This window comes from Chlorocebus sabaeus, chromosome 8 (genome assembly GCF_047675955.1).
Source record: "Chlorocebus sabaeus isolate Y175 chromosome 8, mChlSab1.0.hap1, whole genome shotgun sequence".
NCBI lineage: Eukaryota > Metazoa > Chordata > Mammalia > Primates > Cercopithecidae > Chlorocebus > Chlorocebus sabaeus.
In genome coordinates this window covers 77,412,094-77,430,867 of record NC_132911.1, presented here as the reverse complement: position 1 = coordinate 77,430,867, position 18,774 = coordinate 77,412,094, and the positions used below count along the sequence as shown (strand labels likewise).

The following is an 18,774-nucleotide window of genomic DNA, read 5'->3' as shown; positions in this document are numbered from 1 at the left end:
AGGCATCTCCTTTACAGACCCCAGACTGGCCTGAAGAGGGCAAAACACTTGTTTCAGACCTCAAAGATGATGGATGATTGAGATCTCAAATGACTGACATCTCAGAAAGACAGTAACTCTTCTCCATATTCCTTGGAGGGAAATTCTGGGGCAGGAACATTTCTCTCAGACAGATAGATACAACCCAGTCCTGCTTCCTGGGACTTTTTATCCCCTTGCATTTTGGCCGCAGAGCCCAAGGGTGGGTGGAGGGGTGTGTGAGAGGCGGAGAGAAATATGGAGCACTACCTGCCGAGAGGAAAGCCAACCGGGGCAAGATGCTGGCTCTGAGAACAGAGAGAACAGAATAAGACCCCTGTCTGCGAGCACCTGTCTTCCTGGGGGAACTTCAGATAGAAGTGGATGGGTCATCAGCTGAGGAATATTTTTTGAGGATGTTCTGTAGACACACCGTGGAGATTTCAAAGAGGGAAGGGGCCCCACCAGCCAAGGATTTCCCAGCTACCTGGGAGACAAGACGCAAACACATCAAAGGCGACTCACCGTTTAGAGAGACAAATGGCAAGCACTGTTAGGAACCCAGAGGGAGACAGGCGGGAAAGTAGGGACGTCCACCTGGAGAAGCAGAAGAGACTGCAGGGGCAAAGGTGTGGAGACAGTGGGCAGACCAACCTCAGCAGGGCAGAAGGTCCAGCGGGGGCATCTCCACACCAGCTGGCCAGGGAGCTTGTGGATAACGCTGACATCTGCCAGGTGTTCTGAGGCTAGGGACTGGTCTCCTGGGTTGGGGTTCACACTCTGGGAAATGGACTGGCACTCAATGAGGTTGCGAGGTAGAATGGGGCCAGCCAATGGGGGCCTTGAATGCTGGGCCAAAGATATGGAATGTGATTCCAGGGCTGTGAGTTATTAATGGCTTTTGATTGAGAGAGTGGCTTCATGATAGGGTTCTCTTAGGAAGACCAGTGAGACAGTAATGGGCTGAAGGAATGAGGAAAAGTACAAAGGAAATTGAACTTAAATTCACATGGAGTCAGAAAGAGAGTGTAAAGAATTTCATGACTGGATGTTGGACTCAAGAGAGAAAGATGTGTAACGAAAGCCCTCATTTATTAAACACCACTATGGTCAAGGCATTCACCTCTCAAATAATCCGGTGCATTCATGTAGTCTTCAGCTTACACATGATGAAAAAGAGGCTCAGAGAGATAAAATGACTTGCATAAGGACACACAGCTGGTCTGCAGTAAAGCTGGAGTTTTAATCCAGGTCTAACAGAGTCCACATGGGAAGCCCTCTCCCTTCCTTTTTCAGGTGACAGGGAGAGTGTATTCGATTTCTCTTGCTGCCTTAACAAATTGCCACAGACCTAGTGGATTAAAACAACACAAATATGTGATCTTGGAGTTCTGTAGGCCAGAAGTCAGACCGGCGTTTCACTGGGCTAAAATCAGGAGTCAGCAGTGCCTTTTTGGAGATTCTACGGGAGAATCTACCTCCTTCCCTTTTTCAGCTTCCAGAGGCCACTCACATTCTTTGTGTTGAGTCAAGGAATGTGAGTAGCCTCCAGAAGCTGAAAGCCCCCTTCCTCCATCTTCAAAACCAGCAACATTGCCTTTCTTGGACTCTTCATCCCTAGCCACATCTTTGTCTCTGACCACAGTCAGGAAATGTTCTCTGATTTTAAGCACTTGTGTCATTGCAGCGGACCCCAGGAGAACCCAAGGCTAACCTTTCCACGTCAACATTCGTACCTTCATCTCATGTGCAGAGTCCCTTTTTCCATGGGAAGTAACGTGTTCACAGGCGCTGAGGATTAGGACATGGGCATCTGGGGGGCTATGATTCTGCCCGCCACACAGAGTGAGCCTGCCGTGTGGACACGTGCCTCAGCAGCAGGTGGTGTGCCCACAGCTCTGTTTCAGTAAGCCCTGTGACAAAGGGGACTCAAGAGAGAATAAAAAATAATTAAATAGGCCAGGCATAGTGGCTCACGCCTGTAATCCCGACACTTTGGGCAGCTGGGGCGGATGGATCGCTTGAGCCCAGGAGCTCGAGACCAGCCTGGCCAACATGGCAAAACCACGTCTCTACTAAAAACACAAAAATTACCCAGGCATAGTGATGCACACCTGTAATCCCAGCTACTCGGGAGGCTGAGGCACAAAAATCACTTGAACCCAGGAAGCGTAGATTGCAGTGAGCTGATATCATGCCACTGCACTCCAGCCTGGGCAACAAGAGGCAGACTCTGTTTAAAAAAAAAAAAAAAAGGCCGGGCGCGGTGGCTCACGCCTTTAATCCCAGCACTTTGGGAGGCCGAGGTGGACAGATCACAAGGTCAGGAGATCAAGACCATTCTGGCCAACATGGTGAAACCCTGTCTCTACTGAAAATACAAAAACTTAGCTGGGCGTGGTGGTGCACGCCTGTAGTCCCAGCTACTCAGAAGGCTGAGGCAGAAGAATCGCTTGAACCCAGGAGGCTGAGGTTCCAGTTAGCCGAGATTGCACCACTGCACTCCAGCCTGGCAACAGAGCAAGACTCCGTCCCCCGCCCAAAAAAAAAGAAAAAAAAATTAAATAAAGGACAAAACCCAGAAATTTGAAAAGGAATAATATGAGGAAAACAGCCTGGTTAGAGGAAGGCCTAGTAGCGAGGACAATGCACTCAACGTTTGTTCTAAGCACAGAACACATTCTGTGCAGTTACTCCTGCTGTCACTTCCACTCTGCATTGTTGTCAAGGCTAGCAGCTACGCCATCACCCATCTAAGAGCCTGACTGCAGACGTAAAGGTGGTGGCTAGGTCTGTGATTTAAGTGCTCAATTTTAAATGAATTCCCCAAATTCTAGAGTTAAAACACCTGTTCTTCATCTTAGGCAACTGTCTAAAATCTGTGTGTCTCTCCGACCACCTACTCCTCTATTTTTTTTACGAGTAACCGTCACCTTAGCAGGCAGACACTCCTTTGTTCCGAGGGTAAGCCATTTTAGAAAGTACCAATTTTATGGAAATTACCTGAACTGATAGGATTGTGGAAGCATGAATAAAAAGTGCAGGCTATAATGAAATTATTAGAAAACAGGGCAGCAACTGGGTTAATTCAAGCTCAATATAATCCTTTTTTAATGTAAAAGAGTCATATCATTGATTCATCTGAAATGTAATAGACTGAAGAGCCTATTGTAACGTGGTAAGTTTAGAAATACACGAATCTCTTTTTGGTCTCTCTTATTTCATATAAAAAGAGACATGGTATTTAATTACAGATCATTCAGAGAAAGAAAAGGATAACTTAGAAACATTAATATCATATACTTTGGGCAATAAACTTTCAAGCTTATTGAAGAACCTTCTGATTTTTCAGTTATTTTGATGATTTAATACAAGATTCAGTATTAGAGATTGTTGGGATGAGAAATTACGAAAATACTCAACTGCAGATGAAGACATTTACATTTGAAACCTCTCATTTCCTTGTGAAAGGACATGGATTTAATTAACTGCATATATGACTACTGTGTGCATTCTGAGGTGAATCTAGCCATTAGATCAGCTCCCAGGAGTTCAACATGAACAAGCTTTTCAGGGAGAAAAGGCAAAACAAACCCAACTTTGAACACTTCAGAAATGAAGGCCACATTTAGACATGTTTGGTTACCATCGACTTTAATGGGAACTACTTGTCTATTTCTGGGAACCAGAATATGACCTCGGTGGGGAAAGACTGAAATGGAAAAAGAGAAAATAAAAAGATCCACTGGGCATGAATGCTCAGAGACTCCACAAAGAACTACGTGTCACAAGGGGATAAGTCCATATTTTGCTAATGAAGACTGCCGTTATCTCTCAGAGAATGGCCAAATGCTGCTACGTTGTCGTTACAAACTGTTTAATCCTGAAGAAGGAAGCAGGGCTGGTTTCAACACTATTTGCAAATTGCTAATTGACAAGAGGAAAGTTAGAAATTACAGAAATGACTGGACTCACCTCCGTTCTGTGAGTACACACGCACACACACGCGCACGTGCACGCGCAAACCCACGCCAACAAATAGGCATGAAAAGTATCTTATTGGCATCATGTTTCTGGCATTGCTATAACTACGTACAAAACAAGCGATACGTGAAATGGTAGCAACATCTGTTCTAAAACCTGTGGGGCTTTACTCACAAAACAGTTGTAAAATCTTTGGGGGACAAAAATATTTCTTGTATCTATGCAGATGCTTTCCTCTAAGGGACAGACACACACACACACAGACACGCACACACAGTCACATGCAAATGACTGTGTTGACCTGAAAAGACAGGAATAAGGAAAGTAAATGTCATCCAGTTCTCTAAAATGTTTCTTTAATTTTTCTTCTTCAAACGAAGCTAAATTTATTGCTTTAGATATGCCTTTTATTTCTTTTTTTTAAATCCCAGAACATATTGTCATAAAGCTGAATTTAAGATTCCAGTTAGTAGGCTGTGGTAACATACAAGTAGATGCTAAATGTGTTTGTTTTGATTTGCTAGGAAAACATCTTCTGACCTTGGAAATGAAATCATTTAGTTGTCCGTTTGTTTATGGCCAAAGACTTATGGAGCGTTCTGGATACTTATGTTAGTGTATCTTTGAAATTCTCTAATCCGTGGCGTGTGGGAAGTTACACAGCTTGGATTTGAGCATCACTCAGGATGTTCCTCGTTAAGGAACCCAGATTTGCCTCCTTCCCGCAACTCCCCAATATTAGTTTACACTTATTACACAGCAAATTGTCCATGCTGAAAGTGAACTGCAGATGTAGGATTTAAACACCTCATTATCAATTTACCCTCTCAGTAAACATAAAGTTTAGAGCTTGCTTCTTAATCAGGCTTCAAGTATGTTTTCCAAAAGAAGGTTATTTGATTTTTTGTTCACTCCAAAGTGTCTTTTGATATTATGTAGCATATTTATAATGTTTTGAATTTTTAAAGCAACTGGCCTCTAGCAAGTTAACAATTTATTCTGTTAGAGTAGTTTCAGCATGAGGATATTGTTGATTTTACCATCTTCTGAACAGGTTTGGAGGTATGCAATAAAACATTTTTGTGGACTGTTAAATTTTAGTGTTTGTTCACAAAGCCACTGCATTATATGTTCTTTGAAATCACTGATCTGATAGCAAAAGTTCATTCTGCTTGCCGACTTCAGTATATACTTGGGTCTTGCTAAAGGTAGTGTGGCTCTTACAGGTATTGGCATGATCTTATTGTGGATGTTTTCCTGTGGCAAGAGAAGCAAACTCATCTCTTTCCATAGCATTCTTTAATCTGTAAAGTGTTGTTTCTGGGAAAATAAGGGGTGATGAAGTGTGGGAGGAGAGCCCTGATTCCTTGAGCTCATGTTGAGCAGGGAGGCAGCCGCTCTGAGGGTTCTGTCCATACCTGTGAGGGGGTACCTGGTCGGCAGGCCCTGCCCACTCTGTTTTCCTGAACATACGGAGCTTGTTGCTATCTGTATATCACAGTTAAACCCTTCACCCTTGATTTTTGTTCGCTTCACCTTTGCAATCCCAGTGCCTCTTCTCACTGCAGCATCCTACATGCCACAAGCCCAGCTAAACCCTGGGGCTTCTCCCTCCTGCCAGAAACCACAGGAAAGTAAGAAATGAAAAAGAATTTTCAGAGAAATGGAGGAGGGAACAAGACACTCAGAATGTAAAGAAATGGAGAATCCAGTAGTCTTGTCTGTGGTCACTGGGTAACAAAACCCAAGTGACAAAATAATTACTCTAGTCATTTAGTTTTAGCCAAAATTGCAAGTGTTACAGAAGTGCTAAGAGAAGCTTCGGAAGTCAACCCAGGGCTGGGAGCGGACTGCCGATGGCAAACTGTGTGCTCCCCGCAAAACAATCCACCCCTTTTCTAGAAGATGGAGATAACTTTATGAGCTTACCTCAAGTAATTATTTGTGAGAAACAATCGAATGAGTATGGAAGAGGTAATGAGTGATTTTGAAATATTAATATTAAAAGAAGCTCTGCTGAAATCAGGTATGTTGAATGTGAGCGGTTTTAAATTTGGTGGAAATAAAGAGACATGAGCCACGCCGGTGATCCCAGCACTTTGAAAGGCCAAGGTGGGAAGATTGCTTGAGCTTGGCAGTTTGAGACCAGCCTGGTGACATAGCAGGACTTTGTCTCTACTAAAAATTTTAAAAAAAATTTAGCCACATATGGTGGTGCCTGCCTGTAGTCCCAGCTACTTGAGAGGCTGAAGTGGGAGAATCGCTTGAGCTTGGGAGGTATAGGCTGCAGCAAGCCGTGATCACACCACTGCACTCCAGCCTGAGCAACAGAGTGAGACTCTGTCTCAAAAAAGAAAAAAAGAAGAGAGACCTGAGCAAAAGTAGAGGTTGGTTTCAAATTTCTGCTCTGCCACTTACCAGCTGTGTGACCTTAAGTAGGTTACTGAATCCTCTGAGCCTCTGTTTCCTTATGGGTAGGAACTATCTCACAAGGGCTGTGATAATAACTCAGGTCATGGCAGGTAAAGGGCCAGACCCATGACAATGGCGGGGTGATGTTCATCAAATGGTAGCTATTACTGTTTACATAGGTTAAGATAAATCGGTCACCACTGCCTCTTATAAATTGAAAAGAAGTCCCTCTCATACTTATAAGCTATTGTATTCACGGTTATCAGTGAGATGTGGGTTGAGTTATCTGATCAGGTAGATGAGGGACTGCCCCTTGGAAGCCTCTAAGCATACCTGTGGAGGAGAGCAGTCACGCAAGAATTCTGAAAATCCGTTCGTGGCATCAGGTGAGAGAGCATGCCGCCATTCCAGACTCTAGGACATTCTTGGAGGGATGACGATCGTTTTGACAGCACACGGGGGACCTGCCTGGCATGTGGATAAAATCATCCAGGAGATTTTGCAAGAGCTAAAACACCGAAGCTGCTCCCTGAGACCTGGCCTTTGTCTCAAATATGCAGCTCTCTTCAGATGGAAGAGATCAGGTGCCGTGGGTCCTGGACTGGGCGAAGCAGGTCATTTGGTTCTGGTATTCAGGCCACACTAAGAACCAAGTATTCCCAATGTACCTAGTGAAAACAGGCTACAAGTAGCCTAAAAACAATGTCTTGAAAGATTTTTTAAAATTGTTTTTAGTTGTTGTTTTGCCCTTGCTAGGAATAAAACAGGACTGAGAAGCCCCAGAGCTCTTAGGAACCCCATTCAGCAGTATCGCATTGCAAAGTTCCATTTCCTGGCTCTCAGTAGCCCTCTGTGATAGTGCTTTTGGGATCCAGCACTGCTACCTCTGGATATTTACCTAAAAAGTTTGAAATCTGTATGTCAAGAGATATCTGCACCCTCATATTTATTGCAACAATATTCACAATAGCAAAGATGTGGAATCAACCTAAATGTCCATTAAAGGATGAATGGATAAAGAAAATGTGGTAGATAGACACAATGGAATACTAGTCAGCTTTTAAAAAGGAAGAAATTATGTCATCTGCAACAACATGGATAGAACTGGAGAACATTATGCTAAGTGAAATATGCCAAACATGGACAAATACCACATGTTCTCACTTATATGTGGGATATAAAACAATTGAACTCACAGAAGCAGAGAGTACAGGGGTGGGTACAGAGGCTGGGGGGAGGTGGAATGGGAAGATGGTAGTCAAAGGGTACAAAGTCTCAGTTAGATAAAAAGGATTAAGTTTGATTTTTTTGGACGTCTACACAATGTGGTGAATATAGCTAATAGTTGAATACTGTACATTTCGATATTGCTCTGAGAGTATATTTCAAATGTTCTCATCACAGAAAATGTTAAATAATTTATCATTATGTTAAAAAATAATAAAATTTCAAATGTAATTGTCCACTTTGGAAAAAATTCATAAATTTCAGAATTTAGGCCAATAATTCACATTTTAATGGATCAGAAGAAAAAATAGCTGGTCATTTGTTCAAATTGTTGAATATACAAAGAACTCCAAGTTCATGTGCCCACTCCATGAAATTGGGAATATCTGGAAAAAGGTCTGGCATGGATTGGTCCTTGAATCCTACAAGTGAGTAAGCCTGGCCTTTAGTGCCCCACGCGCATGTGTGAGGTGGGACAGCAGGCCCCGGTTGATGGACACAGCCCGTGGGCACGTGCACTGCCCTCAGCATAGCCGCCTCAGCACTTCAGGACTTAAAAGGACCTCAGAGTCACTGAATCAAAGCTCCATAAGAGTCAAATTCCTCTGTGAATTCCTTTCTTGCAGGGAGGCTGGGGAAAACTGTCCAAACCTCAGTCTTTTGAGGGTGAGTTTAATTTTTGAAAACAGCAAAACTTCAGACAAAGCCAACTCTAGTGAAGAAAGTCAACAACCAGGATGAACACATTAAAATAAGGTGGGGTCAAAAGATGACAAAACTAGTTTGCTTCTCTGACCCACAAAATGGTTCTGAGAAGTAGTTCCAGAAGCACCTAGAGTAACACCCTCCTCCCACTGCTGCTGCCGGCACAACCTCTCCAAGGGTGGATGGAGAGCTCATATTAACATCTTTAAGGCTGGGTGCGGTGGCTCACACCTGTAATCCCAGCACTTTGGGAGGCTGAGGCAGGCAGATCACCTCAGGTCAGGAGTTTGAGACCAGCCTGACCAACATGGAGAAACCCTGTCTCTACTAAAAACACAAAAGTAACCTGGCATGGTGGTGCACGCCTGTAATACCAGCTACTCGGGAGGCTGAGGCAGGAGAATTGCTTGAACCCAGGAGCTGGAGGTTGCAGTGAGCCAAGATCACACCATTGCACTCCAGCCCGGGCAACAAGAGTGAAACTCCGTCTAAAACAAAACAAAAAAATCTTTAAAAATGGGCATCATCTTTGGCTCAGAAATGCAATTTTAGGAATTTATCATAAGGAAAGTATTGAGATGATACACAAAGATTGAACTAATAGGAAGTTTGGTGCAGTGTTGGTCACAGCTTAAAAATTTGAACTGGTCTAAATGTCCAACAGTAGGACTGGTTAAACCTACAAGGGCATATAAAGTCGACAGGATATTGTGCAGTCATGAGAAATGATGCTACCAAAATGTTTCTGTTGATACAGAAAACTGCACACATTCAATGAAAAGAGCACACAACAGATGAGTGGACAAAAAGCCATGATATATGTACACAATGGAATACTACTCAGCCATAAAAAAAGAATGAAATCCTGTCATTTATGGCCATGTGGATGGAACTGGGCGAACATTAAGTGAAATGAGCAGGGCACAGAAAGTTAAACACCACTTGTTCTTGCTCATTTGTGGAAGCTAAAAAAGTTTATCTTATAGAAGTAAAAAGTAGAGCAGAGGATATTAGAGGCTAGGAAGGGTAGGGGGAAGAGAGGGATAGGGAGAAATTTATTAAAGGATACAAAATTATAGCTAGATATGAGGAATAAGTTCTAGTGCTCTATACCACTGTAGAATGACTATAATTAACAATAATATGTTATATAGTTTCAAACAGCTGGAAGGAGAATATTATATGAACCCAACAAAAAGGAATGATAAATGTTTGAGATGATGGATGTACTAATTACTTTGATCTGATCACTATGCATTATGTGTATTGCAACATTGTTACATACCCTATGAATGTGTACAATTATTATTTATCAATGGAAAAAAAAAAAGCAGGTTACCTACAGTGTTAAGATATGATCCAGGCTAAAGTTTGTAGATCATAACTTGATCTACATGGGGAGAGGAAAGAAAGTGATATGGAGGCTGGAGGAAGAGGCTCATGCCTGTAATCCCAATACTTTGGGAGGCTGAGGCGGGTGGGTCACTTGAGGCCAGGAGTCCAAGACCAGCCTGCAACCCTGTATCTACTAAAAGCACAAACATTAGCTGGGCATGGTGGCTCACGCCTGTAATCCCAGGTACTCGGGAGGCTGAGGTACAAGAATTGCTTGAACCCAGGAGGTGGAGGTTGCAGTGAGTCAAGATCACACCACTGCACTCCAGCCTGGGTGACAGAGTGAAACTCCATCTCAAAAAAAAGAGAAAAAACAAAAGCAAGTGATATGGAAAGACATGCGCCAAATTGTGAATGGTGAGCAGGATTGTGGATATTTTTTACATTCTTTTAGCTTGTCTATATATTCTGATTTTTCTGTAACAAAAAACTATTTTTATAACAAAAAATAATGCAGGGAAACGAGGGGGCGGGGAAGAGAGAGAGAGAGAGAGAGAGAGAGAGATTGATTTCGCTATCCTTAAAGAGAAACTATGAGGTCCCTGTATAAGTTTGCTGGAGCTGCTGTAGTAAAGTACTACAAATTGAGTGGCTTCATCAACAGAAGTGTATTGTCTCACAGTTCTGGGGGCTAGAAGTTCAACAGCAAGGTGCTGGCAGGGCTGGTTCCTTCTGAAGGCTGTGAGGGAGAATCTGTTCCTGGCCCCTCTCCTCACTTTGGGTGCTTTGCTGGCATTCTTTAGTGTTTCTTGGCTGCTGTGGCATCACTCCAGCCCCCGCCATCCTCTTACATGGCATTCTCCCTGTGTGGGTCTGTGTTCCAGTTTTCTTTTTTTATAAGGATACCAGTTATATTGGATCAGGGACCTACCCTACTCCAGTGTGACCTCATCTTAATGAATTACATCTGTACTAACCCTATTTTTAAATAAGGCCACATTCTGAGATATTGGGGGTTAGGACTTCAACATATGAATTTGGGGAAAGAGCACAATTCGACCTATAACAGTACCCAGGGAGATGGCCACACGGCTCCTACCCCACTGAAGTTAACGCCTACCTCCCACCACAACCCACCTGGCTGTTGTCCAGCATGAGCATGGGCCAGGATCAGGAGCTATGGGGTGGCATCACTGACCCTCTCCCTGTAGTGCTCCAGGTCCAAAGAGCTTATGATGATTACTGAGACTTGAGCACCACATCCTCCCTGTTTTGGGATGCCCGGGCCACGGCTGCAGATCTGTGTGGGCACTCACATTAGCACCTCTGACCTAGGAAGCCCGGTTTAAAGATTCGAAAGGAAGGAGAAATCTAAAGAAAAAGAAAGGACACATGCCAACTTTTGCTTGGATATAGGAGTTGTGATTAAAAAGCAACAATAGAAAAACAAGAGAGAAGAAAGAAAAAAGTATTATGAATATTACACATTAAATCCCACACATGGATGTTTATAGCAGTTTTATTCATAATTGCCAAAAACTGGAAACAATCAAGATGTCCTTCAATAAGTGAATGGGCAAACAAACTGTGGTACATCCATGCGATGGGACATTATTCAGCAGTAAAAAGAAAGGAGCTATGAAGCTCATTTATGAAAAGCCATATCATTCACAGAAAGACAGAGGGGCCAGGTGCAGTGGCTCACGCCTGTATCCCAGCACTATGGGAGGCTGAGGTGGGTGGATCACCTGAGGTAAGGAGTTCGAGACCAACATGGCCAACATGGCATGGCCAACATGGTGAAGCCCCATCTCTACTAAAAATACAAAAATTGGCTGGGCGTGGTGGTACACATCTGTAATCCCAGCTACTCGGGAGACTGAGGCAGTAGAATCGCTTGAACCCAGTAGGCAGAGGTTGCAGTGAGCCCAGATTGTGCCACTGCACTCCAGCCTGGGTGACAGAGCAAGACTCAGTCGAAAAAGAAAAAAAAAAAAAAAAAAAAACATAGAGGAGCTTCAAATATGCATTGCTAAGTGAAAAAACCAATCTGAAAAGGTGACATATTGTCTGATCCCAACTACTATATGGCAAAACTGTAGCGATGGCAAAAAGATTGCTGGTTGCCAGGGGACGGGGGGAGGTGAATAGGTGGGGCACAGAGGATTTTTAGGGCTGTGGAACTATTTTGTATAATACTCGAATGGTGGATACATGCCATTAGACATTTGTTGAAACCCATAGAATGTACCACACAGAGTGAACCCTAATGTAAACCGTGGACTTCAGTTAATGATAAGCTATCAATATTTGTTCATCAGCTATAACAAATGTACCACACCAATGCAAGATGTTAATGACTGGGGAAACTGTGTTTAGGGGAGGGAAGAATATGGGAACTCTGTGTACTACCTGCCCAAGTTTTCTGTAAACCTCACAAGACTATTAACTAAAATAAAAATCACACCTCCAAAATATATTCTGAATAAAGAAATTTAAAGGAAATCGTACACTTAGCTACCCTAAAGGAGCTCTTGGCAGATAAAAGTTTGGGAAACCGCCAAGAACTAGCTTGTTTTCAAAAGCAGCTGAGAAGACACAGATGCCCCAAGTGTGACCCAGCGGGATGCCCCAGGATGAAAACAGCCCTGCCTGCCCACACCCACCTCAGACTCAACAGAGCCCTTCCAATCTCGCTCCGCAGTGTCGGGCTTGGGGGAGGGGAGGTAGACCCAAATTCTTACTCAAAGAAATAACAGTTTGGAACATGCACAAGAGTGTCAACAAGTTATGTAGATCTTATCAGCATGGCATTTTTGGTGCCTCCCAGCTATCCAGCAAGGCTCCACCAGCCTGTTCACACCCTGCGGCTTCCCACGCACCCGAGCCTATCAACACCTCGGAGGCTCTGCCCAGCAGGCCTGCCTCCCCAGGGCATGACCAGCCCAAACTTTCTCTCCTTCCTCATCCTCTCAGAATCCCATCGTACCATCCATCCCCTCGGTCTGCACGAGAACCTGCTGTCCATTCCTCTGCGGACATTCTGTACCTTGATTGGGGCTACATGTCTATAAATTTAAACAATACCTTTATGCTCACTTTGGAAAGAATACTCTAGGTGGAAAATTTGGATGTCACACCCAAGGGAAGAGAATGTGTAGTTTCAGTAACGTGAGAAATTATGCAAAGTCACCATGGAAGTATTTTAAGCTTATACGAGGTGTTTCCATGTTTGCAGATAAAACATCACGATTTTGCAAAACTGTGGAGAAGGGATAAGGCAGGAGACTGAAAGCCCTTCTAGTTCTGGTTATGTATATACGCTGCTGCCTGATCATGCACACTTTCTAGTGTACTTTTGTTAAACAATGCAAAAAAAAAATTTATTTAGACTGATGAAAATGAGAGTCTTTCTATCTCCGCTTTCTTTCACAGTTACTTGTTCATTACACTAAAGTCAGTGAATGGCTCTCTGTGTTTGTTTTCATTTTTAGGCAGCCTTAAGTGCCTTGAAACAATTTTCTGAACAAGGACTGGATCCAATCGACGGAGCAATGAATATTGAAAAAGGTTCTCTTGAAAAGTGAGTAAATCCCGTCAGTATTCTCACACTTTTAATTGTAACTGTACGAAAGATAAGGCATAGATAATAATGTTTTAAAAAGTCAAGACAATAGTATCTACATCTTACACAATTATTAGTAATATAATTAAATGTAAAGAAATGAAAACCAGTATATATGGCCATACGCATCTCCTGTAATATTTCTGTGAAAGTTTTAACCTACTAATTGATCATTGATTTTGCATCTCTTTGCCTTTGTTGGAAATATTTGTGTATTGTCCTGACTGTAGAGACTTGTAAAACTTACAAAAGATTGTTTTTCACTTCATACTGTAGAGCATTGTCTGGCTAAGCCGTTTTCAGAGGTAAAAGTTTTCACTCACATTCCTGCTAAGTTGTGGGCAAAGCGGAGAGAAAAGAAAAAGAAGTTGAGAGGAGGCGCCCCTCCCCTTGGCTGTGTTTGGTTTTTCGTATTGTTTTCTATGCAACACCAGCACACGTTGCCACAAAAGTGTGGCTCCCAAGGGCTACAAAGGCAAAAATGCAGCTATCATAACTATTTCTGAAATCCAGCTCGTAGCTTTGTTTTAATGAGATGTGAACAGAAGGTCTCATCAAAGAGACTGAATTTGGGGTCTCTCCAGAGACTCAATTTATACTGAAAAAAAGGAAAGCGGTTATATTTATACAGTAGAATTCAAACTGTTTCCAAGCAGTAATAATAGCAGGTAGGATCTCAGAGCACATGCAGGAGATAACATTTTTAGGTTTAAAAGTAAATAAAAATAGTCAACCGAGAAAGTAAAAACCACATACACTGATCCTACAGTTAAATGAGCGTTACAAAAAAAAAAAAAAGTAATAAGAGAAAACAGCATTTGGTCATTAATATCTAGAAGGTGAGAGCGTGAGAAGAAAACATTTGGTAAACAGACGTGGCGTTTTAAGTTGTCTATAGATCGGCAACCATTTATAAGTTAATTTAATCAAAAACATTTCCACATGATCTCATCAGTAGACCATCTGAACATAAATATTGTTGTTTCACTTTAAAATGTCACTTTTGTGGTGACCTTTGAATCCTCTGTGCCATCTGCTAATAAACATGTCTGAAGATGTGCAACCCCAGGCCTTCAGCTCTTGTTAATGTATTAATCTTTCAGACAAGCCAAGCATCTGAGAGAGAAAGCGGACAATAACCAGGCACCCCCGGGCTCCATCGCTCAGGACTGCAAGAAATCAAACTCGGCCGTCTAGCAGCTCCCAGAACCTGCGGCTGCCACCGCATCCTTATAAACCTGTCAGCACGCATGAGGGTGTCTGTGTTCAGGGAAATGAATGACTAATACCATTATTTGAGTCTTATGTGAAGACAACACTATTCTAACACAAGAGATAATATACATGGTACTGTTTATTCAACTGGGGAAAAATAAAACTTTGAGCATTTCCCTTGGAACTCGAGATCAGATCATAACTCATTTGCCCAGAGGCAGCAGAAATCTGATCCTGCTACTGGAGCTTAAAATAACAAGTAAAGAAAAGTGTTAGAAACAAAGCTAAAATTTTAACATGATTAATAATAGAGAAGTTGGGTTTGGTTCTGTTGTTATGATTGTTTTGTCGTGGTGCTTGTGTTCAGTTATATTCTCTCTCTCTCTCATTTTAAATAATGCTTGACAATTCAAAAATGAACCAATGATGTGCTGTGGAATGTGATGGTTGTCTTCATATAGAGTCACATGGTTTCTCTTTTTATGCAGATATTTATAATCTTCATCCTATATCAGTAGGAATAACTATAAGGTGCACTACGGAAAAGATGTATGCAAACAAACATGTTTTAAATCAGGTCAGATATTTGATGAAAAATACGAACTAATGTTAGGAGCTAGTAGTTTCAACATACTCCAGGAACTGAGAAACAAAACAAAGCAATTGTGGGTTTTGAGCTCCATATACTCTTAGCAAGTAAGGGGGCGTCTTGCCCCTATATATCATTTTCCCGGATTCCACTCCCTGTTGTGGGAATCGCGCCCACCCTCATCCGTGTGTTGTAGCCACTCACGGTTTGCATCAAGAGTGTTTTTTGTAACTGCCTCTGGACTTGGGACAGTGAGTAGAATCAAAAATAAATAATGTACATGGTGGGGAAGGGAAAAACCTGTTGGAGTTGCTTCCAGCCAGCCACGCTCCGGGCCAGCATGTTGGAATCCAGCGTGGAGCAAATGCAGTAAAAATGTGGTTGGTTTCTGTGTGAAGCGCTGCTGTTGTTCTTTCGTTCTCTCACGCTCATCTTTTAAATATCACCTCCGTGAAACCCATCCAAAAGGCCACCACCCGGCCTAGTCACCCTGCCCAGCAGTGGGATTAGAGAACGGATAGGCTGTACCTGCGAAACTACAGAGCCGCCTCCTGGGTGACTCGGGCCGGGTTCCTGGCCAACGTCATCGCATTGTTCAGGCTTTCTCCTTATTGATTTGCAAACGTTGTGCAATGAGAAAACACTATATGGTCTAACTGCTCGACTCAACATGACAATAGGAATATAATTATGTAAGATTTCACAAGCAAAACCACCACAAATCATGATCTGGCTGACTCACACGCGACTGGAGAATAAACAAACAGCAACATAAGGAAATAACTCTAGGGTTGTTTTTAATGATTCCCATGTGGGGAAGTCCGCCAGTATTGGGAGGGCTGGGTGCTCTTTGAGGAAATAGGTTATGTTACATAAACCTGAATCCTTGCGAAAAAAGCAGCACATTTGTAAAGTTGGAGCTCACAAAGGTAAACTGGATGGAAACACAGTCCTGCTGCCTGACACCAGGGCTCAGAGGGCCCTAAATCATTCCCTTTGAAGGGCATAGGCCTTTCCTTCTGCTAGGCCTTCGCCACCTGAGGTTTAGACCCTCAGATGGGGCAAGGGACTGCTTCAGGCAGGATCACTGAAGTGGATCTTCAGTTTACCCAATGCAATAAGCATAGGCTCCCTCTGGCAGCCCACATCGAACTACACTAAGGCTGTCAGGTCTGTAGGAGAGCGATGAGCTCCAGGAACAAACACAGCTAATCAGTTCTCACGACCCAAGTACCTAAAGGACTTAACTCTTGAGCTGTCTGACACAGCTTATCCTTAGATAAGTCATCCTTAGAGCCAATATATGCATGAATACAGCCATGGTGGTGGGGACGAGGGAATGGAAATTTGCCTAGGAGCTCAAGCTTAGTAATAGCTTATTTATTCAAAATCCCATCCTCTCTACCTGCTCACAGAGCCCAGGAAGGCCTTCGGGTATTTTCTCCTGCACAGCAGCACTTCCTGGGAACCGCCTGGGTTTTCTTTGGGTTGAATTACCAATGCAGATGATGGGTGGCCTGCAGTTGTTGGCAGGGACCTGCTGCAATGCTCAGTTCCAAAGAGCAATGTTATATATCATTAGAGGGGAAACCATTAAGTAGATTTATTGAAAGTATGTTTCTTCGGCACAAGGAGATCTTTTTGATGAAAAATGGAACTCATTATTCTCTAAAGGACACAGATTGACTTATCTCCTTTATCAATTACAGTGTCTGCTTTCAGCTTTTCTCAATCAAAGCAATGGGCTTTGTAGTCGCTTTCCAGAGCTGAGGCCAATGTATTTTATGAAAAAGGTTTATTTTTACATTTTAATTGGAAATATAATATTGCACTTTGGAACTCTGACCATCCTTTCCAGGACAACTTGCCAGAGATCAGTGGTGAGACATCACCCGTCAGCCTGTGACAGACATCCCTCCCCTTTCCTGGGGTGACCCCTCTGATAAGCTGTCCTAGCATTCTTCTCCCCAGAAAACATGCTTAATAGTGATTCTTTTTGACAGCTTCAACCAATTTCCTGTACCATAAAATAAAAATAGCTTAATGTAAAACTTACCTTATTATACAGAGGTTTTCAGGACTCCTAGTGACTTTGGAAACGTGGTCCAGACCAACTGACTGGTACTTAAATCTTGCTGCAGTTGGGTTATCACTGCAATCGCCTAAAGTTTGTTTTGTACCTTTTAATTTCCGAAGGCTACCTCTTACCACTATGACCAAGAATGGCAGAGAACCTAACACTTTTGTACACAGAGCTGACAAGCTGTTAATTGCATAATCCTGCGTGAATTTATCTTTGAGCTGCCCATAGCCTGACCCATCGTGATATAGGCACCAGATCAATGTAGAAATCATACATTGAATAAATGGACGAATGGATGATTTATCACTCAACACCCATTGAAGAAATAAATGTTAAATCTCACTGTTTCTTTACATGACACAGAGGCAGGCACCCATGACAATGGTGTTGCTGTTGGTCAGATATTATATTTGCAATCCAAGAGGAACCATGACATTTTTTAATCGAGAACATGGCAAGTCCAAAAAGCTCTCACTTCAGAGGACTTTGGACCCATGGAACCATCCTTCTCCTGTATTCCCATTTCTGTATTTATATTCCTTCCATCAGCTGGCAGATTTCATTCTAATCCCAGATACATTCCACTGTTTCCACAGTCACATGTGCATAGCTTCGTGAGGAAGGACTTTGTAATATCTGAGTCAAAACAGAGACTGCCTTAGACCTGATCAAACCCAACTGTCTATTTCTGGCAGACACTACCCAAGTTCCATCTCACCTTGCCAAGACTTGTTTAAAAGTTACCATGTTGAGGAAGCTTTCTTCTTATGTCCCAACCTCTTAACAGAAGTAAGAGCTTCCTTGACTGTATCCCCAGCACACTCTGATGTGTGCTGGAAATTCAGAAAATAAACAAACAAACAAAACAACTTCACTGTAAGGAAGCCACGCTAGCAACTGGGAAAGACAGACAGATAAGGAGATGAGCCTGGATAACTGAGCCTTCTGTACTCAGAGTCACTGCGCCATAGTAGTTGTTCACCTCCTTGGCTCTTTGGGTCAGTCACATTCATTCCCTCATTCACTCTACCATGCTTTGGGCACCATGCTATTTATTCTGGTGACACTATCAAATAAGCCAGTTCTGCTTTCGTGGAAATTATACTCGTGTGGTAATCTCTCACTGCCACCCACAGTCCAAATATCCATGGACCCCCTCTCCCCACATATACATATATTAGGTTTAAAGCTCTTTAAGCTCACCAACACTCAGAAGACCAATCAACCTAATTTATTCCTCACCATATCTCCTGACCCAGGAACAATGCCCACCTTAATTCAATAAGTACTCAATAAATGTTTGTTGAATAGATGAATGACCCCAAAAACTCTGCCTGATAGATCTGCCCATCTAACTGCATCAACATTGACCTGCATGCATGGACAGAGAAATCTGGCCTCCTGGGCAGAGCCTCCTGCCTGGGTGAAAGCTTCTAGTTCTAGTTCTGTTAGTGTGTAGCCTTGCTGATGTCATTTAGCATCTTCAAGTTTCAGCTTTTCAAGCAAAAATTGGAGATAAGAATATGCAGGACTATATGGACTCTTTTTAAAAGTGCACAAGTTGTGAATGTAAATACAATA

General features: G+C 42.7%; 1 protein-coding gene across 2 annotated transcripts in view; it reads left to right on the top strand.

The window, feature by feature from the left end:
- The window catches only part of STAU2 (staufen double-stranded RNA binding protein 2), a 333,819-nt gene extending 318,312 nt beyond the window's left edge, over positions 1-15,507 (top strand). For both annotated transcript variants that reach the window (XM_008000887.3, XM_008000875.3), the window contains 2 exons: positions 13,176-13,264; positions 14,410-15,507. In XM_008000887.3, coding sequence (XP_007999078.2) covers positions 13,176-13,264; positions 14,410-14,503 — 183 coding nt within the window. In that variant the 3' untranslated portion in view covers positions 14,504-15,507. The remainder of the gene's footprint in view (positions 1-13,175; positions 13,265-14,409) is intronic.
- Positions 15,508-18,774: the final 3,267 nt, after the last annotated feature.